The sequence below is a fragment of the Theropithecus gelada genome, chromosome 3 (assembly GCF_003255815.1).
Source record: "Theropithecus gelada isolate Dixy chromosome 3, Tgel_1.0, whole genome shotgun sequence".
Lineage (NCBI taxonomy): Eukaryota > Metazoa > Chordata > Mammalia > Primates > Cercopithecidae > Theropithecus > Theropithecus gelada.
The window spans coordinates 131,482,745-131,509,348 of record NC_037670.1 but is presented as its reverse complement, the minus strand read 5'-3'; the positions used below and the strand labels follow the sequence as shown (position 1 = coordinate 131,509,348).

Genomic DNA, 26,604 nt, shown 5'->3' with positions numbered 1-26,604 from the left:
GCATGCAAGCATCTGCAAGGGGGCCTTTACCATCACCCCAGGGTGATGTCAGCTTACAAAAAGCGCAAAACTCAAGACCCTGCACAGTTCTTGACACTGTCACTGGGGGAAAAAATATCCATTTATATTATTAAGATTTATCTTACCGGATCCAGATTCTTAAACAGCAGGATGTCTTTGCAAGCCTCTTGCAATCTATTTCTTTGATCATCAGTTTTTGGATGTATAATCTAAAAGGACACCAGATTTAAAAAACAAAGACATTAGCCAATACCATCTCACTCAAAGAGACTTAAAAAACTAACAAAAATCAGAACCAATGTTAGAAAGAAGAACTGTTAGTGTTCAAGTTCACTTCAGACTGGTGCTGAGATTCACTTTTGGTGACTGGTAATTATGAGCCTAGTAAGTAGAGGAACATAATTCACCTTGTGGAGGGGGGAGGTTGGTATCTATTCATCAATATAGCACCGAAATGTTTTTCAAAAGCATATTTTCCCCTAGGTTAGCTAGTTCATTATGTACAGAACTGTGACTGACTAGGAAGACCCCAAAGCTCCCAGCCAGTGGGGACCCGTACAAAAGGACAACAGGTGTCAGCAGCTACAATGAAAATCTGGACTGTCGTCATTCTGTTTCTACTGAGCTTAACACTCTTTCAGGATGTAGTTCTTTCTTTTGAATCTTTATAAGGTCCCTGAAAGCAAGTAAAATGTTTAAATGTATAAGGCACTATACATTTAAATATATTTTTACACATGTGGTATGTACCTGCCCCACAGCAAGCAAGTGATTTTTAGAAGGGAGTAAGCAATCATGCACTGCCACTCCAAGACAGTATGTGTTCCAGAGAAAAAAGAGTCCAAGGAGGCTGGCTGGTGCACTGATTTTACAAGGAACTCAAGGAAACTAGTATGCTATATTCTCATTAAACTTGTATTCTAGAGGGTGAAGAGTGGCAGAATGCCTTGTGTGTAAGTGTGGCTTGCTATCTCTCGAGTCTCTTTTCACGAGCAGGAGGCTCAACTGACTTGGACCAAAAGGTCCACTCTTTTGTGAACATGAGCAGTTTGTAACTATGAAATGAGTTAGAGGGGCAAGGGTAGTCCTAAAAGCAGCAGACAGGGAGTTGGTTTCCTGAAGACCTATACACCACCCTTTCCTGTTCCAATGCTCACTCAAAGAGTGACCACGAGAGCTGATGGGCAGGTGCCCTGCCTCTTCAGGCAGCCGGCCCCACCATCAGAGCTCACAGAATCAGGCAGCAGTGGAGTTTACAGCCACAAACATCAAAAGTCACAATGGGGAATTTAAATCCGCATTTCAAACCATATCAGATGGCTAAAAAATAATGAAAATTATAAGCCTGAAAAGAATTGAGGAAATTTATAGTATTGATACACTATCTATATGTAAACTATTGATATGTAGACCATTTATCTGCATTATGTATAGACTACGTGAAAGAACTATGAGCTAGTGAGAGAAAGGGTCACTGCACGTTCCCCTCTAAGGTAAGGTAGATGTAAACCTTTGTTTACTATCTGCCCAATATTCATCTCAAACTAGAGTCTAAGATGACGCACAAACACAGACAAAGCAGATCCCGGGGCCTCCTCATCCACTGCTGCACAAGTAACCTTTACAATTTAGGTATTAACCAAATCACACCAACCAAACTTCACTTCCTCCTACTTCAAATAAGGAAGGTTAACACACTAAAACAAAACAGAAAGTCATTTCTTACTTCACAAAATCCATCCAGAACTTCAAACCGAAGCAATTGAGATGTCTGCCTGCTGAGAAGCTCTGTTCTCAGAAAGGATAGGGGGGAGAGTGCATCAGTATCATGTGCCCGCTTCGCTCTGATCAATTTCAGGTCTTTCTCCCCACCCCTTTCAATTCCTATAAGCCTTCACACAGAAATCCAGCTTTTTCCTCTTCTCTCTTCTTCCTGCTACCTCTCTTACCAATGACCACTTGTACCTTTTTTTTTTTTTTTTGAGACAGTCTCACTCTGTCGCCCAGGCGCTGGAGTACAATGGTGCGATCTCGACTCACTGCAACCTCCGCCTCCCGGGTTGACGTCATTCTCCTGCCTCAGCCTCCCGAGTAGCTGGGACTACAGGTGCCCGCCACCACACCTAATTTTTTTTTGTATTTTTAGTAGAGACGGGGTTTCACCATGTTAGCCATGATGGTCTCAATCTCCTGACCTCATGATCTGTCCGGCTCGGCCTCCCAAAGTACTGGGATTATAGGTGTGAGCCACCACGCCCGGCCTCTTTTTTTTTTTTTTTTTTTTTTAAAGACAGAGTCTTGCTCTGTCACCCAGGCTAAAGTGCAGTGGTGCGATCTCGGCTCCTTGCAACCTCCGCCTCCTGGGTTCAAGCGATTCTCCTGCCTCAGTCTCCCAAGTAGCTGGGATTACAGGTGCCCGCCACTGCGCCCAGCTAATTTTTGTATTTTTAGTAAAGACAGGGTTTTTCACCACCTTGGCCAAGCTGGTCTCGAACTCCTGACCTCGTGATCCACCCACCTCGGCCTCCCAAAGTGCTAAGATTACAGGTGCGAGCCGCCGTGCCCGAACCAATGACCATTTCTAAGTAGTCTTTGTTTCTCTGCCCCACCTCCATCACTATGGTCTACTGCTCTCCTCCTGTTTCCGTTTTCCCTTACCCTGCCATTACTCCTCAGCACCCAGAGTCCACTCTCTGTAATCAACCTCGTCAGTAAAATCCCTCTTCGCTGGGGAAAGTAAACAGTCAGAAAGCAGGTGCAGTCTCTGACACTGTGGCTCCTCTGCACTGTAGCCACCTGCTCTGAAGATGCTCTCCCCCATTTTTCCTCTGGGGCTTGGCGTGATCCCACCTCAGGGATCTGTCTCTGGGTCACTGAGGCCTCAGCAATACACCCAAACTGTGATTTTAGTGTACCAGAGGCCACTTTGGTTTTCATTAAAATTCATTCCTGACTTCAGATAAAAATGTTATTTGTTAAACAAACGTAGCATAAATACATGCTAGGTACTATTTTAAGGCTTTACTAATATTAACTCATTTTATCCTAGTGATAGATCCCATGAAGCAAGTTAAGAAATTTAGAGTTAAGGAAATCAACTTGCCTAAATCACTTGTCCAGTGTCATCCAGTCCATAAGGTACAGAGCAGGATTCATGCCAGCCAGGCCAGCTACAGAGTCTATACTCTAAACCAGGGACCAGCAAACTACACCTGCAAGCAAAGCTGTTTTTGTATGTATGGCTTCTAGGCTAAGAATAATTTTACATTTTTTTAATGACTGGGGGAAAAAAAATCAAACAAATGATAATAGTTCCTGACATATAAAATCTATATTAAATTCAAATTCAAATGTCATAGCTTTAATATAACACAACAGACGTGCCTTTCATTGATGTATTACCTACAGCTGCTTTCAAGCTACTACAGCAGAACTGAGTAGTTGCAAAGTAGTTGACTCTTCAAAGCCTAAAATATTTACTCTCAGAAAACAGTGCATTTTTCAGTTAAAAAAAAAAAAAAAAAAAAAAAACTTTACCAAAAAAAGTTTGCCAACTTCTGCTCTAAATTTTTGCTGCCTTTCCATTAAAAAAAAAAGAAAAGAAAAGAAAACCAGTTAATAAGTAAGGTTTAAACTTAGACATTTTCTTTAAAGAACACTGTATATCGACTGGGTACAGTGGCTCACGCCAGTAATCCTAACTTTGGGAGGCAAAGGTGGGTGGATCACCTGAGGCCAGGAGTTCAAGAGCAGCCTGGCCAACAGGGCGAAACACCATCTCTACTAAAAATACAAAAATTAGACAGATATGTGGTGGTGCACACCTGCAGTCCCAGCTACTCGGGAGGCTGAGGCATGAGAATTGCTTGAACCCAGGAGGCAGAGGCTGCAGGGAGCTGAGATTGTACCACTGCACTCCAGCCTGAATGACAGAGCAAGACTGTCTCCAAAACCAAAAAACAAAAAAATCAAAAAACAGAAAACAAAAACAAAAACAAAACAAAACAAAACACTGTATCTATGTTGTTAGGCAAGAGAAATCTATACAAGATATTTTCGTATTTGTCTCATCCATTCTCCACACGGAGCTGAAAATAATCTTTCAAAAATTTAAATCAGGATACTTCCTTCTCCAGCTTAAAACCTCAATGGACTCCATCACGTTTGGTGAGAATTAAATCCCCATTCCTTCCTTCTCTACCCTCACTGCAGCCATCTGGCCCAGCTCCACCTGCCTTCCCCGATGCCAGGCTCAGCTCCATCTAAAATGCCCTAAGGGGCTTCTGGCAAGACTCTCTGCCTGCCCATCCTTCCAGCCTCACCTCAAGGATGCTTGTTTCAACCATTCCAGAGTATCAGAGCCCCTGCTGGCTTGGGGCTTGTGTTTGGATCCGTACAGTGTTTCGCTGTTTCCTTAGCACTTCATGTTTTTTAACTTTTCATTAATGTATTCACTCGTCTGCTTCTCTCTCTAGACTGTAAGCTCCAAGAGGGCAGAGATTTGTCCATTTGCTCACCACTTTACATCTAGCACCAGACCAGATATGCAGATGGAACTCCAAAAAATTTTTGTGGAGAAACATAGAAATACTCTACCCTTAAGTTTATCAACTGTTCTCTACCAGTTTCTACATGCTAGATTTAGACAACTCTTAAATTTTCATTTATTAAAGGCATTCCAACTAAAATCTGTTATTTTCCAAAATGAGTCTTAAGTATTTACATTTTCTTTGAATTCATATCAGAGGATAAATTTCTGTTTATACTACAGACTTAAGGATTTGGTGAGTCTCAGAAGTAATATAAAATGTCCAAATGAAATGTAATTTTATCACAACACAGTATACATTTTCCTTATAGATATTTCCCAATATGCTTCTGGATCTAAATAATTTTGAAATCTGTAATAATCATTCCCAAGCATGTGGTGTGGTATGCCTCATAGTTTTTGAGACCAAAATAAGTACAATTTTTAGTAACACATTTAGAGGAGAGAATATTCAACCTAATTGATAACCTAAGGTACTTTGCTATAATCAAACATATAATTAATACATTAAATACCAAAAAAAACTATCAAAAATAACTTTAAAAAGTGTTACAGGGGACAGCTCTTACGGTAAAGGCCCAACCACAAAGATTCCTCCTCCTCTAGTAACTGTCCTTATTTATAGAAGTGGTTCCCAAGTAGGCTGGACTTTTTGACCCTGGCCCTACCCTGGGCCAAAGCTGGGTGCATCAGAAACTCTTGGGAAGTTGGAATTTTGAACTGAAAGACACAGTAACAGACATGAGTAGCTGAGCCCCTTTCAAAGACACTATGCTAAGTCTTACACTCTGGCTCTTGATGGACCCCAGAGGCGAGCTGGCTCCTGCCTGCCAGGCCTACAGCTTGGCCTTTGAATGCTTTCTGCAGTTCAATATGATCTCCAAGCATTTGTCTGATAATCTCTCCCCAGTGTTTTCTTTTTCACATTTGTCTTGATAGGGTTAGGTTTTACACAGCCAAATGAATCTTAACTGGTATAGCCTCCCCAACAAAACTGTTAGAAATTAGCTGGAGTGAACCTGCCAAAACACTTTATTTACCTCATGAATTAAATGGCAGCTAAAATTCAAGGCCTAACAGCTTTTGAATCAATGAGATACTGCATATTGTTTTTAAACGGTATTGCAAATGTTCATTAATTTAGATTTTTATTAATTTAAACCAGCTCATCTCGATTGCTCTTATCCCAATTACTAAATTTTATCATATCCATTTATACACACATATAAAGAATGCATGTTATCTTCAATGCCACCCAGTACTGTTTCTGCTAGATACAGTATACGGGTATAGTAAAGTATATAGTAGGCAAGGTCTAGTTTTTCAGACTATACAGAGGGGTAACAGTACATCACAGATTAGTAAAAATACCTTAATCCTAAACATCATTTCCAGGCTAGGATTTATAAACTTCATGAAAATAACTGAAGTTCTAATAGTGAGAAATGAGCTTCCACAACCCTGGTAGTGGGAATCCCCATGGGTCCAGGAATAAAATGGGATTTCAAGATCTTCCATGTTGTAAGCCTCCTGATACCACTGGATTTTACATATGTTTCAAGGAGCTTAATGATGTAATGACTTAGGGACGTAGTATCTGCTTCTCCACAAGAAACCTCAGTCTTACTTAAGTACTATTCAGAGCTACAAAAATAAGTTTTTGTTTCTACTGTTTAAGGCCAAAGAAACAAGAGGCACTTTTGCAACATACGTACTCAAAAAAAGGGGAGGAGGGTGGTGCAGAAATTTAATTACTTTCCATTTCCAGGCATAGTTATCTCTTAGTTTACTTTTTACTAAATAAACAATAGAACTGAGCTGAAAGACATAGCTTAAAAACTGCTGAAATCACAGGGGACAAATTCTTACAAAAACATTAGGGCCTGCAAGAAGTCAGCTGCTGAGCAAACGATGAAGACTCACAGATTTAAAAAATAATCCTAACTGCTGTACTGACACACTGGATGTGATTTTACTGCGATTTGTTTGTTTCAGAGTAACTTTCTGTTGTTATAAATTAAGAGGAGTAGAAGGTCTTTCCCAGTATTTTTGTTTACTAGAAACACTGTCTAAGAAAAATAATATTATCACTATGAGAAAGACAGCTGAAAACATTTTTCCTCACCAGGATATATTTTGTAAAGAGATAAAATATATCTCTTTATACTCTTCGGATAAAAATAATTCTGCAAGACTCAGCAGGAGTAGGCTATTGGAGATGAGACTAGGAAAAGAAATAGTCAAAATAATTCCATTATGACTCCTGTTAACCTGAATGCCTGTTAACATCTTTTCTATGATCATTTTCCTTAGCTATGACAAGGGCATCAATTTAAAATTCATTCATTCAGTAAGTTACATACCCTGGACTCTGCATCATCTTCTTCTTCATCAGGATTATAAGCTTCTGCACATACTATAAAAACAGAAATGAACATCTTAGATTGTTTCATCAAAAACCATACTGCAATGAGTACATCGTTAACACCTAATGAACAAAAAGAGTACCACGGTATAAAAAACCATTAATTCACCTCAACCAGGGGAAGCAGTCTACCCTCCAAAACTGGTTTCACATTGCAATTTATAATTTACTTAAAAATGAAGCTGTATTTTTGGGCATTGACACTTTCTGATTTCTCCCATTTAGAGAAACATAGCCTAAACCCTTTCATTTTCATTTCCAAGGCATAGTATCTAAACATTACCTAAAAGAACAGAAACAAAAGAAAAGGCTGTCTGCCATGAAATGATCAATTTAATCATATAGTTGTGACTAACTTTCACAAATTATCCATAATCTAAATATTACGGAACAAATATTAACGTTTTGTGTATTTCAGGGACAAATATTAACATTTTGGATATTTCCTTCCAGTCTTTTTCTGGGTTGAGTTGATATTGCATATGCAACTTAAAAACCTGCTTTTTTCATTTAACACTATAAGAATTTTGCATGTCGTTAGAAACACTGTGTAAATACTGCATTTAAGGATTGCAGATTACCATATGCTGTAAATAACTACTTCTCCAATACTGAACATTTAGCTGGCTTACATTAAAACAACTTTGAAATAAACACTTTCATGCATCGATATTTGTCTACATTTCAGATTATGCTGTAGGCGTTATTCCCAAACTTATTTTGGGGGTCTAAATGGTATGAGAATTTTTAGGGCACATTTATCACCATGTTTCTTTCTAGAAGGGCTGTACCTATCCATTGTCCTATAAAAAATATGTAATAACACTTCCCTAACTGTACAACAGAATTGGATGCTATTGTTTAAAATCTTTGCCAATTTAAATAATTTAAAAATTTTTTTAAATTACTAAATTTGAACTATTTTCAAATGTTTATAGGACGACTGTATTTCCTCCTTTGTCCTTATCTATAGGAAATATCTGGTTTTCTTTTTGACTTAAATTAGTATTTTCATACCACTTTATCTGTCATATTAATCATTTTATCCAATTTGCTTTTCAATTATAACTACAAGGTTTTTATAGATTATGCATGTTTATTTTTAATGTCATGACATCTATGAGGAAAGAAAATTTCCCAATGTGTTTTAAACCCAACATTAAACATCACAGAAGTATCACTTCTTTTGACCTCGAAAACCCTTTCCTTATTTACAAATCTAAAGATTTACTTCTTTTTTCATTCAGTTGTTTAAAGGTAGAGCTTTTTACATGTACTATTTAATCTATATGGAGTTTATTCTGGCACAGATAAAAAATTTAAGTACAAAGAATAAATGAAAGGCTGACAAATGTCTTCCTAGGGCCCTCAGGGTGGCATTCAAAGTAGTATCATCTTTGGTACCACTATTCCCATTATTATACCATAAAACACTTTCTTTCCCCCAGGCACCACTCTATACACCTGGACCAGTGACTCTTAACCAAGTCCTATTGTGCCCTCCACAGGTGGGATTCCGCCTCTGTGACATTTTAATTGTCATAACTATAGGGGGTTAGAGGGATGCCACTAGCATCTACTGGGTACAGGCTAAGGATGCTGGAAACATCCTATGATGCACCAAACGCTCCGCCTTGAACAGAAAGAATTACCTGGCCCAAAATGTCAACAGTACCGAGGCTGAGAAACCCTGATCGAAAGTACATCATCTCATTCAACCTCACAACAACCTTAAGGTGGATGTTAATGTCATCACTTGACAGATGAAAGAGTAGGGCACAGGAAAGCCAAGATCATACATCCTAGTAAGTGACAGGACCCACATTTTATCCAGGATTGTCTGTCTTGACTCCAAAGCTCTTGCTCTTAACCACTATTCTACACATGACTGCTTTGGTGAATTTACCAGCATAATTCCTGGACATCAGCCTTCAGTCTCAGAAATGTAACAGAAATGGACCAGTCATGCAGAAGCAGGCTCACATTAAAGAATCTCACTGACATATGAAACCAGAATGCCAATTTACTAACTACCTTCCTGAATGAAGGATCGGACCAGCACAACTAGCTAGATCTCTCCCTGCTGGAAAACCAAAGCAGCAGCCAAGTCACTACTGAAAGATTGCTTGGTGAGCAGGAAATGGGAAACAGGAAACTTTGTTAAATAAATTGAATGTTTCATGGCATCAAGCTGGACAGCCTGAGGCACTCTATAGGGATGGCCCTGCCAATGTGTCCAGGATACTTTAACTGGGTTGGCTGCAACTCTCTAGAGAGCACAAGGACATCTACTTCTAAAGCTTAGCTCTCTAACTTTCTGTCCCCAGAGATGGCCAACTTCACAGGCAGGACTGCTACATAATTTGTATGGCCTAGTGCAAAACAAAACAAAACAAACAAACAAACAAAAACCATATATGGAATTAAGACTTTCCAAAGGACAACAAGAGCAGAGCATTAAACCAAATGCACGGCCCTCGTGAGTGCAGGGCCCATGAAGCTGGCCATGTTCATAGGATTGACACATTCAACGAGGTGTCAGTAGGCAGTAGGCAAGATATTTGGTTAAGATAACTTGTTTTACATATACACACCCACCCACCCTCTGTTGATCTTATTTTTTAATTACTGTTGATCTTAAATTGTTGATCTTAAATTTTAATTCACAGAAAGCAATCCTAATTCTCAAATTTCTAAATGCCTAGCCCCTAAGCCCTAACTAAAAATCATCTGGAGTAAGAATCTATTTTTTTTCCAAATACTTTATCAATCGTCTCAATATTATCACTTAACACCCTGTTGATTTGTGATATCCACTTTATCACATAGTATGTTTGTCCATATCTGGGCTATCTGTTTCATTGAACTACATATTGTGCCAATACTACAAGGACTTAGTTACTGACATTCCTGTTGCAATTGTTTCACTACATTAGAATTCATCTACCCCCACCTTCCATGGCCAAATCAAAATAAAGTATCTGCAGTTTTGTAAAGCTGTCATCGTGCCTTATAGCTCTTTATCATCACTTAAACTGTTTCTTCTGATTGGAACTCCCTCCAATCTCCTTTCCAAGCCAACCCTTCTCTCCAGACTCAACTAAAAGGTCAAATGGAGAGTCACATCTTGACCTTTCACCCACACAGAACTAATTCTGGAAACTCCACTTCTGTGCTCTCTCGCACTCTCGCAATACAGTGGGAAGAGCTCATTATTGTCATTTGCCACACTGCATGCTTCCAAAGATGTTACAAGCTGCTTGCCTCTCCAGGCTGAGGCGTAGCCCTCCAGGGACCGACTGTATGCTCTTGTTCATCTCTGTATTTCCCTAGCACTGACCTGGCACATTGCCTACTAGCTCAAGGCACTTTTTTTTTTTTTTTTTAAATAAATGACTGGTTGGTGAACAAACAAGCTTGCAAGGTCCTTGAGAGCAGAGATGTCCTTTTTTTAATATCTCACAATAATGTATTTGTATTATACACACTCAAACACATATTGAATGGATGGATGGATGGATGAATGAATGAATGAATGAATGAATACTTGCTCAATGTTAAAATGTCCTACACAATTTGTCCAAGAAATGGGGACAGAGAGGTTGAGAGAAAATGAGAGCCTTTTGTCTTACTCACCAAAAGTCCTGGCATGAAGATTAGGAGGTCAGTAAATATTTCTGTAACAAATAAATGAAGAGGGAGGTTCCAAGATGGCCAAATAGGAACAGCTCCAGTCTACAGCTCCCAGCGTGAGCAATGCAGAAGACAGGTGATTTCTGCATTTCCAACTGAGCTTTGAAAAGAGTAGTAGCTCTCCCAGCATGGAGTTTGAGATCTGAGAACAGACAGATGCCTCCTCAAGTGGGTCCCTGACACCCAAGTAGCATAACTGGGAGGTACCTCCCGGTAGGGGCCAAATTACACCTCATATGGCCAGGTGCCCCTCTGAGACAAAGCTTCCAGAGGAACAATCAGGCAACAACATTTGCTGTTCTGCAATATTCACTGTTCTGCAGCCTCCGCCGGTGATACCCAGGCAAACAGGGTCTGGAGTGGACCTCCAGCAAACTCCAACAGACCTGCAGCTGAGGGTCCTGACTGTTAGAAGGAAAACTAACAAACAGAAAGGACATCTACACCAAAACCCCATCTGTACGTCACCATCATCAAAGACCAAAGGAAGACAAAACCGCAAGGATGGAGAAAAACCAGAGCAGAAAAGCTGAAACTCCTAAAAATCAGAGCACCTCGTCTTGTCCAAAGGAACGCAGCTCCTCACCAGCAATGGAACAAAGCTGGACAGAGGATGACTTTGACGAGTTGAGAGAAGGCGGCTTCAGATACTCAAACTTCTCCGAGCTAAATAAAGGAGGATATTCGAACCCATCGCAAAGAAGCTAAAAACCTTGAAAAAAGATTAGATGAATGGCTAACTAGAATAACCAATGCAGAAAAGTCCTTAAATGACCTGATAGAGCTGAAAACCATGGCACAAGAACTGCGTGACACATGCACAAGCTTCAGTAGCCGATTCGATCAACTGAAGGAAAGGGTATCAGTGATTGAAGATCAAATGAATTAAATGAAGTGAGAAGTTTAGAGAAAAAAAGAGTAAAAAGAAATGAACAAAGCCTCCAAGAAATATGGGATTACGTGAAAAGACCAAATCTACATCTGACTGGTGTACCTGAAAGTGACGGGGAGAATGGAACCAAGTTGGAAAACACTCTTCAGGATATTATTCAGGAGAACTTCCCCAACCTAGCAAGGCAGGTCAGCATTCAAATTCAGGAAATACAGAGAACGCCACAAAGATACTCCTCGAGAAGAGCAACTCCAAGACACATAATTGTCAGATTCACCAAAGTTGAAATGAAGGAAAAAATGTTAAGGGCAGCCAGAGACAAAGGTTGGGTTACCCACAAAGGGAACCCCATCAGACTAACAGCAGATCTCTCAGCAAAAACTCTACAAGCCAGAAGAGAGTGGGGGCCAATATTCAACATTCTTAAAGAAAACAATTTTCAACCCCGAATTTCATATCCAGCCAAACTAAGCTTCATTAGTGAAGGGGAAATAAAATCCTTTACAGACAAGCAAATACTGAGGGATTGTGTCACCACCAGGCCTCCCTTACAAGAAGAGCTCCTGAAGGAAGCAGTAAACATGGAAAGGAACAACCGGTACCAGCCACTGCAAAAACATGCCAAATGGTAAAGACCATCGACACTATGAAGAAACTGAATTAATTAACGGGCAAAATAACAGGGTAACATCACAATGACAGGATCAAATTCACACATAACAATATTAACCTTAAATGTAAATGGGCTAAATGCCCAATTAAAAGACACAGACAGGCAAATTGGATAAAGAGTCAAGACCCATCAGTGTGCTGTATTCAACAGATCCATCTCACGTGCAGAGACACACATAGGCTCAAAATAAAGGGTTGGAGGAAGATCTACCAAGCAAATGGAAAACAAAACAAAACAAAACAAAAAAGCAGGGGTTGCAATCCTAGTCTCTGATAAAAGAGACTTTAAACCAACAAAGATCAAAAGAGACAAAGAAGACCATTACATAATGGTAAAGGGATCAATTCCACAAGAAGAGCTAACTATCCTAAATATATATGCACCCAATACAGGAGCACCCAGATTCATAAAGCAAGTCCTTAGAGGCCTACAATAATGGGAGACTTCAACACCCCACTGTCAATATTAGACATATCAATCAGACAGAAAGTTAACAAGGATGTCCAAGAATTGAACTCAGCTCTGCACCAACTGGACCTAATAGACATCTACAGAACTCTCCATCCCAAATTAATAGAATATACATTGTTCTCAGCACCACATCACACTTACTCCAAAATCGACCGCATAGTTGGAAGTAAATCACTCCTGAGCAAATGTAAAAGAACGGAAATTATAACAAACTGTCTCTCAGACCACAGTTCAATCAAACTAGAACTCAGGATCAAGAAACTCACTCAAAAGCACTCAACTACATGGAAACTGAACAACCTGCTCCTGAATGATTACTGGGTACATAACGAAATGAAGGCAGAAATAAAGATGTTCTTAGAAACCAATGAGAACGGAGACACAACATGCCAGAATCTCTGGGACACATTTAAAGCAGTGTGTAGAGGGAAACTGATAGCACTAAATGCCCACAAGCGAAAGCAGGTAAGATCTAAACTTGATACCCTAACATCACAATTAAAAGAACTAGAGAAGCAAGAGGAAACACATTCAAAAGCTAGCAGAAGGCAAGAAATAACTAAGATCAGAGAAGAACTGAAGGAGATAGAGACACAAAAAACCCTTCAAAAAAAAAATCAATGAATCCAGGAGCTGGTTTTTTGAAAAGATCAACAAAATTGATAGACCGCTAGGAAGACTAATACAGAAGAAAAGAGAGAAGAATCAAACAGATGCAATAAAAAATGATAAAGGGGTTATCACTACCGATCCCACAGAAATACAAACTATCATCAGAGAATATTATAAACACCTCTATGCAAAGAAACTAGAAAATCTAGAAGAAATGAATAAATTCCTGGACTCATACTCCCTCCCATGACTAAACCAGGAAGAAGTTGAATCCCTGAATAGACCAGTAACAGGCTCTGAAATTGAGGCAATAATTAATAGCCTACCAACCAAAAAAAGTCCAGGACCAGACGAATTCACAGCCGAATTCTACCAGAGGTAGAGGAGCTGGTACCATTCCTTCTGAAACTATTTCAATCAATAGAAAAAGAGGGAATCCTCATTTTATGAAGCCAGCATCATCCTGATACCAAAGCCTGGCAGAGACACAACAAAAAAAGAGAATTTTAGACCAATATCCCTGATGAACATTGATGCAAAAATCCTCAATAAAATACTGGCAAATCGAATCCAGCAGCATATCAAAAAGTTTATCCACCATGATCAAGTTGGCTTCATCCCTGGGATGCAAGGCTGTATATATTGATCAATATACACAAATCAATAAATGTAATCCATATATATAACAGAACCAAAGACAAAAACCACATGATTATCTCAATACATTCAGAAAAGGCCTTCAACAAAATTCAACAGCCCTACATGCTAAAAACTCTCAATAAATTCGGTATTGATGGGACATATCTCAAAATAATAAGAGCTATTTATGACAAACCCACAGCCAATATCATACTGAATGGGCAAAAACTGGAAGCATTTCTTTTGAAAACTGGCACAAGACAGGCATGCCCTCTCTCACCACTCCTATTCAATATAGTATTGCAAGTTCTGGCCAGGGCAATCGGGCAGGAGAAAGAAATAAAGGGTATTCAATTAGGAAAAGAAGAAGTCAAATTGTCCCTCTTTGCAGATACATGATTGGATATTTAGAAAACCCTGTCGTCTCAGGCCCAAATCTCCTTAAGCTGATAAGCAACTTCATCAAAGTCTCAAGATACAAAATCCATGTGCAAAAATCACAAGCATTCTTATACACCAATAACAAATAAACAGAGAGCCAAATCATGAATGAACTCCCATTCACAATTGCTTCAAAGAGAATAAAATACCTAGGAATCCAACTTACAAGAGATGTGAAGGACCTCTTGAAGGAGAACTACAAACCACTGCTCAGTGAAATAAAAGAGGACACAAAAAAATGGAAGAACATACCATGCTCATGGATAGGAAGAATCAATATCGTGAAAATGGCCATACTGCCCAAGGTAATTTATAGATTCAATGCCATCCCTATCAAGCTACCAACGAGTTTCTTCACAGAATTGGAAAACACTGCTTTAAAGTTCATATGGAACCAAAAAAGAGCCCACATTGCCAAGACAATCCTAAGTGAAAAGAACAAAGCTGGAGGCATCACGCTACCTGACTTCAAACTATACTACAAGGCTACAGTAACCAAAACAGCATGGTACTGGTACCAAAACACAAATATAGACCAATGGAACAGAACAGAGCCCTCAGAAATAATACCACACATCTACAACCATCTGATATTTGACAAACCTGACAAAAACAAGAAATGGGGAAAGGATTCCCTATTTAATAAATGGTGCTGGGAAAACTGGCTAGCCATATATGTAGAAAGCTGGAACTGGATCCCTTCCTTACATCTTATACAAAAATGAATTCAAGATGGATTAAAGACTTAAATATTAGATCTAAAACCATAAAAACCCTAGAAGAAAACCTAGGCAATACCACTCAGGACATAGGCACGGGCAACAACTTCATGTCTAAAACACCAAACACAATGGCAACAAAAGCCAAAATCCACAAATGGGATCTAATTAAACTAAAGAGCTTCTGTACATCAAAAGAAACTACCATAAGAGTGAACAGGCAACCTACAGAATGAGAGAAAATTTTTGCATTCTGCCCATCTGACAAAGGGTAATATCCAGAATCTACAAAGAACTTAATCAAATTTACAAGAAAAATCAAACAACCCCAACAAAAAGTAGGCAAAGGATATGAACAGACACTTCTCAACAAAAGACATTTATGCAGCCAATGGACACATGAAAAAAGGCTCATCATCACTGGCCATCAAAGAAATGCAAATCAAAACCACAGTGAGATACCATCTCACACCAGTTAGAATGGCGATCATTAAAACAGGTGCTGGAGAGGATGTGGAGAAACAGGAACACTTTTACACTGTTGGTGGGACTATAAACTAGTTCAACCATTGTGGAAGACAGTGTGGCAATTCCTCAAGGATCTAGAACTAGAAATACCATTTGACCCAGCCATCCCATTACTGGGTATATACCCAAAGGATTATAAATCGTGCTGCTACAAAGACACATGCACACGTATGTTTATTGCGGCACTATTCACAACAGCAAAGACTTGGAGCCAAGCCAAAGGCCCATCAATGATAGACTGGATTAAGAAAATGTGGCCATATACACCATGGAATACTGTAAAGCCATAAAAAAGGATGAGTTCATGTCCTTTGTAGGGACATGGATGAAGCTGGAAACCATCATTCTCAGCAAACTATCTCAAGGACAGAAAACCAAACACCGCATGTTCTCACTCATAGGTGGGAACTGAGCAATGAGAACACTTGGACACTGTGTTCACATCACACATTGGGGCCTGTCGTGTGGTGGGGGGGAGAGGGGAGGGATAGCATTAGGAGATATACCTAATGTAAATGATGAGTTAATGGGTGCAGCACACCAACATGGCACATGTATACATATGTAACAAACCTGCACGTTGTGCACATGGACACTAGAACTTAAAGTATAACAAAAAATAAAAAATAAATGAATGAATGGCTCTATCTCTGGATGGGCACTCAAACCAAAGCCTCCAGGTAACTTGTACTGCCTCATATTCTTTCTGAAACATATTTGCCCCATACCTCCTACGCAATCTGAAATTTAGCTTGAAACTATATACTTCATCCTTTTTGTTTGGCAATTAAATAGTGGTAAGAATCAAAACCTTATTCTTTAAGGAATCTTATATTGCGGTTTCCCTGTTTTGTTGTCCATATATGTATGTATATACTACACTGGTCATACAGAATGGCCCAAGAATTTAAGCAGATTCTCACACTGCAGACAGAGTAATGTGCAATGGTGTAGCCAGACAATGGTCACAACTTGCAGGACAGAACAGGAAAATACAAACTATACTGACTTCGCATATTGTGGGACCTGGCCCTCAACCTTTTCATTTGCTATGCATACAGAATGATAGATGAGGGATTATTCAACTCCCAGGGTTTTTCACTAAAAGCTCACAACATTTTGTCATTGATGTTTTAAAAATCAGTACAGTCAAAACAACTCTGCACTGGACAAGTATACATGACCTATATTCTCATCCTGGCTAGCAAGGAGTTAAAAGAAGCAGACTGAACTCCATGATTCACTGGGTCCTCAGCTCTGGCAGAGTCTTGCACACACTAGACAATAAGTATGTGCTGAAGGAATAAAAGGCAAATACAGCTTGCACAGAATGACTGTGAGGGTTAGAGACCTTTAATCTAGAAAAATTGACTTCTATAAAATATATAAAAGTTAATTTGCCAATGTTCTCAATAAACTAAGATTTTAGCATACTCATTTAAATAATAATTAGCTTAAAATAAAGCTGTTATAAAAGCACAGTTGTATTAATTAACAGAGTTGTGACTCAATATTGAGTTAAACTTAGCTTATTGAAGTGGAAACACCCTCCTACAAAGGAAAAAAAATTACCTTTTTCAAGTATTAGTTGAAGGCATGCATCAACCAAGAAAACTGGTTCTTAGGGGGCAAAAAGACTTACTGTATTTTTTTTTTATAAAGCACAGATATATATTCAATACATAAACAAATATACGGCATTTCTGTGGCAGTAAAATCTCATTGGGGGCATTCAGGGGGAAACAGCCTAAAAAGACTAGGGGGTAGGGGACGATAATAGAAAAAAGATTGAGAAACACTGGTAAAAGGCTATTAACAGTAATATATATATATAGCTAAGTAAAGGGAATAAGCATAATGACAAGTTAGTAGGCTTCCCCTTCCCCTGTTCATTCACATTTCTGCCCAGGTAATTGGTACAAACCTGTTCTCATCCATTAGTAATGCTCTTAAATTTGAATTCACAGAGCAAAGGCATTGGAATAACATGTCCAAAATATAGAAGCTCACATTTTGTTCCCAAATCACATTCAGGCAAAAGGCCCACAGGGAAGCCTTATTTATTCATTCAAAAAATATGTGGGGGATGACATAAATGGAATAAAGGGATAATGCAAAGCATCTATGTGTATGTATATATATTCTTTTGTTATACATTTTATATAATGTGTAACTTGTTTTGCCTATACATTTTATATTACTTTCAATATTATATATGTACTATATTTAAAACGTTTATAGAAACAGTCTAGAGGCCGGGCGCGGTGGCTCAAGCCTGTAATCCCAGCACTTTGGGAGGCCGAGACGGGTGGATCACGAGGTCAGGAGATCAAGACCATCCTGGCGAACACGGTGAAACCCCATCTCTACTAAAAAATACAAAAAACTAGCCGGGCGAGATGGCGGGCGCCTGTAGTCCCAGCTACTCGGGAGGCTGAGGCAGGAGAATGGCGTGAACCCGGGAGGCGGAGCTTGCAGTGAGCTGAGATCTGGCCACTGCACTCCAGCCTGGGCGGCAGAGCGAGACTCCGTCTCAAAAAAAGAAAAAAAAAAAGAAACAGTCTAGAAATGAAGACAGAAATAGAATGATCATGATAACACCAGTGCCACAATGACGATATCTACAAAGTGCTGGAGGAACACAGACGAGAAAGGAGCAACCAGCAGCTCAGAGGGCAGGAGGTTTCACAGCAAAGGAGGTTCCCTAAAGAATTAATAAAGAGTGGGAAAAAGAGGTTGCTTTGTTTTGCTCCCTGCTGTTTTCCTAGAACCTAGAACAGTGGGCACATACTAAATGTTAAGAAAAATGACTGAATAAATAAATGGTGATTTTAGTTGATGAGAAACGTTATTATCTTCTTCCTTATCCTCAGGCATAAAGAAACAGCATACTGCATATGTCAGATTAGACTGGTTTACACAACAGTAACAAACACTGCCATAATCTCAGTGACTCAAAACAACATAAGTGTATTTCTTGGTCACACAGTATGCCCATCTCAGGAGAGTGGGTACTTGGTTCCACTTCCTTACTGAAGGCTGCAGGCTAATGGAGACTCTGCAGTTTGGAAGGCCACCAGTCCCTAAAGCTTCTGCCTGGAAGTGACAGATGTCTCTTCTGCCAATAAGGAATATATATCACATTGCATTAGACAAGTTATATGGTCAGTCCTAACTTCAACAAGATGGGGAAGTGCAAGTGTTACTACAACCTCAGAAGGCGAGAAAACCAGAATTTTATGAATACCACTGATGACTATCAAAGAAACCATTTGATGGCCCTAACACAAACAAGGTATGTCTCTCTCTTATTTCTCTCTCCCTCTCTCTTTCTCTGGCTTAAGGTAAATGGAGGAAGGGCTGAAACTGATATCACCATTTACATAAAAATAGCAAGGAAGTTCATAATTTAAAAATCCACAGAATAAGGCTGTCTCACAAACTCTGAACAGAACCATTACAATTTCCTTAAAACCATCTTTCAATTTTTAATATTTTCCTACTTCTTGCATCAAAATATTAAAAGTTATTATAATCCACTCGGTTACAAGCTACATTCCAGCTACAAAAAACGCAATATACCTTTTACCTTTCTGGCAGAAATTTTGGCACCATGCATGAAATAGTACTTAAGTGAATATTTAATTCCCAGACCAGTTATGTTCATGTCAGCAAAATTTTACTATAAAGATTTTAGCCAAGATACTTAACTGTATAACCCTGTCTTGGTGAAATAATAGAAATACAATTTCTATTTAATCTAGGATGTTCTGCCTCTCCCCAAGGTTATCAATGGAGCTTTAAGAATCAGCCATTCACAAACCACTTTCTAGTTCTCTATAAAACTGTATTTTTGACCTTTATTTAGGTAGGTTCTAAACCATCTCAGACATGTAATTACTATTCCTAAAAAAATTTCTATAAAACTTTTTTCCTATTAATTCTACTATAAAATATTCTGCTGTCTCACAAACATTTTAGATATTTTAAATATTTAACTAAATTGCCATGATTCATTATAAGCCCATTCTTTTTGTAGCCCTTTAACAGTAGTATTTAGAATAAAACTCCACATTTACTAATTCCTTTTTATGTTTTTACGTTTCTAAAAACGATTTTCCTTTACATGTATACCACTACTCGTTAAGGGACTGTATAATTAAGAAACATTCACACCCCACAAATAAACATCAAGTTCAGGACAGTATTGGGAAGGATATTGCTGAAATACATAAATAAGCAACAATGGAGAGCTTCAAACAAATAAAAATTTGTTCATCATTTGCTATTTTCCTCTTATTAAAACTGTATATGCTGGCCAGGCACGGTGGCTCATGTCTGTAATCCCAGCACTTTAGGCGGCCAAGGCAGGTGTATCACCTAAAGTCAGGAGTTCAAGACCAGCCTGGCCAATATGGCAAAATCCCATCTCTACTAAAAAAACAAAAACAAAAATTAACCGGGCATGGTGGTGCACGCCTGTAATCCCAGCTACTTAGGAAGATAAGGCATGAGAATCACTTGAACTCAGGAAGCGGAGGTTGCAGTAAGCCAAAATGGCGCCACTGCACTCCAGCCTGGGCAACAGAGTGAGACGTCGTCTCCAAAAAAAAAAAAAACACACAACTGTACATGCCAAAATATTTAATCTGGTTTTTTTAATGTGTAAATTTTTTTCTTCAAAAATGCCTCCAAAGGAAAAACAATACCCTATGTCAGAACCCACATACATTTTGTAAATAATTTTTTATTCTACTCTTGGGTTTCAAAGTGTTAAAAACTTTAGTATGTGTACTCAATCGCTGGAACTATCCTCAATAAAATGTCTTTCTACCACACGCTCTACAAGTATGCATTCAGTCTATAAAACATCAACCATTTTTTTTAATAACTGACTTATCTATAGCATGGCACAATTAAGAGGACACAGCATTCAATCGGTTTATAAAAGGAATCCTATCAACATGGAACGTTTCTAAGAGGATGAGTCCAGAAGAGGATAGGCTCAAATATTCTACTTAAGTATACTGTTCATACATCATGAGTAGCCTGTGGGATTCTGAGAATAGAGGAAACCATACAAACCTTCACTCTCTTTCACAATGGAACAGTGGTCCCCTCTAGCTCCCAGTGTTCCTTAGATAAGGATACAAGATTAACCCAAGAAAAGACAGATGCATGTAATCCATGGTATTTTACAAATTCTCTATTTAAATTTTCTTTAAGACAAAAAATAGAACCTCACAAATGACCAAGAATAAAATAAACAGATATAATTAAAAGGGCGAGAAAAAAAAAAGGGAGAGAAAAATAATTCGGAGGAGAATATGTTTGGGAAACTATCCATTTTTTAAAGTCAATGTTGTTTGCTACTAATCATCAGAATTCCTCAATGCTGTTCTCTAGAACTATTAAGCAGCAGAGAGTAACTGGATCAACTAGTACTAGAGGACAGAACTATAATAGAAACTATATTTGTACTTTGCTGAAAATGGTCTGATAAGGATTTCTGAGCATTGCAGTTGATATTATGAATTTCAAGAAATTAAAATGCCAAGGTGAAATAAAAAGAGAATCCTAACTCTTTGGTTAAAAAGTCAACAAATAGCTTCCCAAGAATTTGTGCCAATGCTCAATTGCTTAGATAATACGATCATTTCTTGGCATTTATTTTGGCCTGAGACCCTGAATCACATTAATCTAAATATAAAGACTAATTGATAATGATCTAGCTACATTATCAGAATACAACTTTACCTTTCGGATATAGTAAAGCTACAGTTACTTAAAATTTCTGAGTAGTTTTATTGACTGTTTTTCAGATGAATGCTGCCTAGCACACATGTATCAGAGAATTATAGGAAAAGACACATTACAGAATCCCTCCCAATTTATTAATATATTTTCAGAACAAGTATCATTTGACCTGATGGCTTTAGGATGAGAAATTTAAACTAAAATATAGCCATAATTATAAGAAAATAGTTCAGTCAATTACTGGCTTTTAAATTTAGTAATAAAACTATCAAATATGGGCTTTAGGGGAACATATTCAATCAAGCCTCTCTACTGATTATCAGAAATCTAAAAACATTCTTGATGCTATTAAATATAAGCAAATTGTAATAGAGCAATGCAAATCAATATCCAAATATTCAAAATATAGAACGTATATTTACAAAACAATACAATTCAGACTGTTTTTTTCATTATTTAAAGGCAAAAGAAATAAACCCATGTAAATAATGTAATAAGCATTTCTTCTTGAAAAGTTCCATTTCCATTTTGTAAAGGGGAACTCACCAGACTTTTTTTCATGCATTATTTTCTGTGAGTTCAAAGTACACATTTGTCTTATAAAGTCTGCTTTAAAAAAATAAAAATAAGATTTGGTAAACATTTTCCTATATTATTAGGTACTCCACTAAAACAATTTTTAAGTGGCTACATAGGAATCAGTAATACATATAGATATTTATTTTAATTTATTGTGTTTTTTTTGTTGGAAATTTAGATTTCTTTTTTAACTTTCATTTCTTCATATCAAGACTTAAATCAAGATTTGTGGGATGATAAATGATAAATTTAAATGAACTTTTAAAAAGAAAAACGATATGATATAAAGACAATAACAGACAAGAAACAGAAACTAATAAATCAGCATTTTAACTCTATTAAATTAGCAAACTTGTTTTTTGATAAAAGTCAGTATTAGAGAGGATGCCTAGTTTGGTTTTTGTTTTTGGTTTTTTTTTTTTTTTGAGACACAGTCTTGCTCTATCACCCAGGGTAGAGTGCAATGGTGCAATCACAGCTCACTGCAGCCTCAAACTCCTGTGCTCAGGCTGTCCTCCTGCCTTAGCCTACCAAGTAGCTAGGACTACAGGGGCACACCACTGTTCCTGGCTTTTTTTTTTGGCGGGCGGGGTAGAGGTGGCTTTTGCTATATTGCTTAGACTGGTCATGAATTCCTCAGCTCAAGCAATCCTCCTGCCTTGATCTCCAAACATGCTAGGATTACTGGCATAAGCCACCTCACCTGGCCAGGATGCAGAGTTTAGAATAGACTTTTTCACATACCGCTAGTGAAATTCTCAATTGGGGGTGGAAGTGGGAACGGAGGGGTGAGTTTAGAAATATTATTAAGTCTTGAAATTCTTCATGCCCAATTCCGTAAGTGCTCATCAAGTAATTGGATCTGAATAAATGACAGTCAAAAAAGAGAAATCTAAATTCCCAAAAACAAACAAGAAATTAAAATAAATATTCATGCATACTACTGATATCTATGTAGTCATTTAAAAATTATGTCTTAGATAAGATCTGGAAGAATTATCTGGATTACCAGGCAGGGACTCTTGTTATCTTCCTTTATTTTCTCCCAAACAAACACAGAGTCTCTCTCTGTGTTTTGAGCTGCCTGGAGATGTGATCACTACCACTGGGACTGCACTTGGTCAGACCTGAAGCCGGCACTGGGATCTCATCCAAGGCCTGCTGTGACTGCCACCTGGCTATGGCCTATGTTCACTCGAGGCCCGGGGGCTCTACAATCAGCAGAAAGTGAAGCCAGCCAGGCTTGTGTCCTTCCCTTCATGGTGGCGAGCTCCCAAGCCCCGGGAAGATCCAGAGGTGCCATCAGCAAGCCAGGGACTACAGTCATAAATCTTAGAAGTCTACTTGGTGTTCTCCTGTACTGTGGCTGAGCTGGCACTTAACCCATGAGACAGTCCTTCCCATTCTTCCCTCCCCTTTCCATAAGCAGAGGAACCTCATCCCGTGGCCACCACTATAGACCTATGGGGCGTACTCCAGGCTACTGCTGATGTTCCCTTAGGGAGGGCTCTTCAGTTGCTTATAATGAAGGGTGCCTACCCTGTGACTCTCCCTTTGGGCAGTGGGCTCCCCTCTGGCCTAGGGCAGGTCCAGAAATGTCATCAATGAGTCAAGTCCTAGAACTGGGGACCCCCAAAAGCCCACTTAGTCCTCTACCCCTCTGTGGCTGAGCTAGTACCTAAGGTACAAGATCAAGTCCCCTTTACTTTTCCCTGTGCTTTTCGCAAGCAAAAGGAGGTCTCTTCCTGTAGCCATCACAGCTGGTAATGTGCAGAGTCTCACCTGAAGCCAGCAAGTCTCAAAGACTCACCCAAGGCCCACAGCGTACTACCTGGATATTACTGCTGGTTATTCAGGGCCCAAGGCTCTTCAGTCAGCAGGTGATGGGTCCTGCCAGGACTGGGTCCTTCCCTCCAAGGCAGTAGGTTCCCTACTGGCCCTGGGCATGTCTAGAAATATCGTCCAACAATGAAGGCCTGGGAAGAGGGCCTCGTGGCTCTGATGGGTACCCTATCCTACTGTGGCTGAGCTGGTATCAAAGATGCAAGACAAAGTCCTCTTTACTTTTCCCTCTCCTCTCTTCAAGCAGAAGGAAAGGGTCTCAATTGGAGCTGCAAGCTATGCAGCCTGGGGTTGTGGGAAGGGTGATGCCAGCATCCCTTAGCCACCCCAGTGTCTCAGTTCAATGGCTCTGAGCCCAGTTCAGCAGCTCTGAGCCCAGTTCAGCACTAGGATTTGCCTAGGAGTTCAAGTCTTTGTGGCCTAGACTGCTTTTCAAGTTTATTTACAGCCCCAGAGCACTTTAGCCCAAGGCGGTGAGGCTTGCCAGAACTTTCCAACTGTTGGGATGGGTGATTCTCCTCTGGCTAGGGCTGGCTTAAATACTCCTTCTGTGGGCAGGCATCAGCTGAGTTAGCTTGCTTTTGCTTTTTGCTGTGACAGGGCATTACTGAGTGCAATACAATGTCTCACACTGCTACACACTCTCTCTCCCCCAAGCACATGGATTATCTCTCTGCACCATGTGGCCACCGCTGGCGGATGGTGGAGGGGTGGTGGTGGTAACCCAAGACTGCCTCCCACCCTCCTCAGTGCCCACTGCAGTTCTATGGAGTTAAAACAAGTATTGTGAGTGCTCACCTGATTTTGGTTCATATAAAGGTGCTTCTTTTGGATAGTTGTTTAATTAATGTCCTTGCGTGGGGTGGGGGAGGAACAATTGGTTGAGGCTTCTATTCAGTCATCTTGCTCTGCCCCTCCTAAAAATTATGTTTTACAGGAGTATCTAATGACATTGGAAATTGTTCACCAACTTTCACTATTTTTTTTAACAGAGTTTGAATATACAGGCATAGTTTGAACCTACAGAAAATACCCATGAAAAAATTCTGGTAGTATAGACACCAAAGTTTGTATGGTAGCTACTCCTCAGTAGTATGATTATGATAATTCTTATTTTTCTATTTCTTCGCCTTCCTAGTAAGACAGGAGATTAACAGGACTTGTTTTCACGACCCTGCTGATCAAAACAGAATGTAGGCCAAGCACAGTGGCTCTACTCTGTAGTTCCACACTTTAGGAAGCTGAGGTAGAAGGATTGCTTGAGTCCAGGTATTTGAGACCAGTCTAGGCAACATAGTGAGACCTCACCTCTTAAAAAAATAAAAAAATATTAGCCGAGTGTGGTGGTGCCTGCCTGTAGTCCTGGCTACTTGGGAGCCTGAGGTAGGAGGATTGTTAGAGCCCAGGAGGTCAAGGCTGCAGTGAGCCAAGATCATGTCACTGCACACCAGCCTGGGCAACAAAGTGAAAACCTGTCCCTCAAAAAAACAAAATGAAAACAAGAACTAAGATGTAGTAAAGAGACCAGTCCAAACCAGCTAGGACTAGGAATTCTAATTCATTTGCATAAGACATTCCCACCAGCACCACAACACTTTACAAATGGTGCCATGCAGTGACCCGGAGGTTACCTTATATGGTTCTGGGAACTCCTCACCCTTTTTCTAGAAAGTTCATGAATAACTCACCCCTTATTTAGCATGCAATTAAAAGTGGGTATAAATATAGCTAGCCAGCAATCCACAAGGGCTGCTCTGAGCCACTCTGCCCACTCTGCTCTGGGATAGCCCTGCTCTGTCTATGGAGCAGTCATTCGGCTGGACACTGTTGCCGTAAGAAACTTGCTTTTCTTGAATTGTTTCCTGAGCAAAGCCAAGAACTCTCCCAGGGTGAGCCCCAATTCTGGGGTTTGCCTGCATCAGCCTGGCAACCACAAAGGAATAAACAACACTGAACAAGATGAACATGACAAAGGGGCTCAGCAAAAACTGGGACTCTGGAGCTATAACACTATGGAGCTGTAACTCTGTAAGGCTGTAGAGCTGTACATGAGCCAAAGGCTCTTTTTACAGTCAATCATCATTCCTGGTGACTAATAAGCCAAGGGAACCTGAGGGAAACCTTCACCCAGATGCCAAATTAAGATCAATCAACACCATTTGGCTCCCAAGGACAGGTGAGTCTCTCCTCCGTTCCCCCTTGACATTGATCTTTTTGGGTGAACTAAGAAGAGGGAACAAGGCCTCTGGCTTGGTAGTTCATTATCCCCTATCATTTGGGTGCCCCAGATAGGAGCACTGCGACATGTCCTTGTCACCTTTCTCTCAAGTCTTTTTGTCTCTTTAGTCTCTAATAAATGGGTGTTTTACTTTAATGTTTATTTTGTTTTCTTTCACATCTGTAGTCTTTGCTTTGGCTACGTGAGCAATTGTTTCTTAAGTCGAGACACTTTCCTTATCTGTTTTGAATCCTCTTTTGGTAATTTTCAGAAGTCCCCTGTTGTGCTAACTTTGCGATGCCAGAGTCACATTGTCCAGTGGCCCCAACTGTGTTAGGTCTCATGCCTTTGGGGTTCATGACTGGCCAACTCCTGGATGCTCCGGGTTTTTTGGCATTTCATGTTCCAGGTTTTTCAGCATTTGGCACCCTGTTAGGGTTGTTGGTCTTTGTCATACTGATCATTTTCAGCCTCCTCTTTCTGTGTTTTTTTCGGAATTCAGACTATGAGAATCTGTCACCCTATTTTACCTATCCTTCTACACC

At 39.5% G+C, this 26,604-nt stretch overlaps 1 protein-coding gene across 1 annotated transcript in view; it reads right to left on the bottom strand.

The window, feature by feature from the left end:
• The window catches only part of PRKAR2B (protein kinase cAMP-dependent type II regulatory subunit beta), a 112,851-nt gene that overhangs the window by 31,320 nt on the left and 54,927 nt on the right, over window positions 1-26,604 (bottom strand). The window contains exons 3-4 of the mRNA XM_025381220.1: window positions 6,934-6,986; window positions 147-230 (exon numbers count right to left, since the gene is read on the bottom strand). Coding sequence (XP_025237005.1) covers window positions 147-230; window positions 6,934-6,986 — 137 coding nt within the window. The remainder of the gene's footprint in view (window positions 1-146; window positions 231-6,933; window positions 6,987-26,604) is intronic.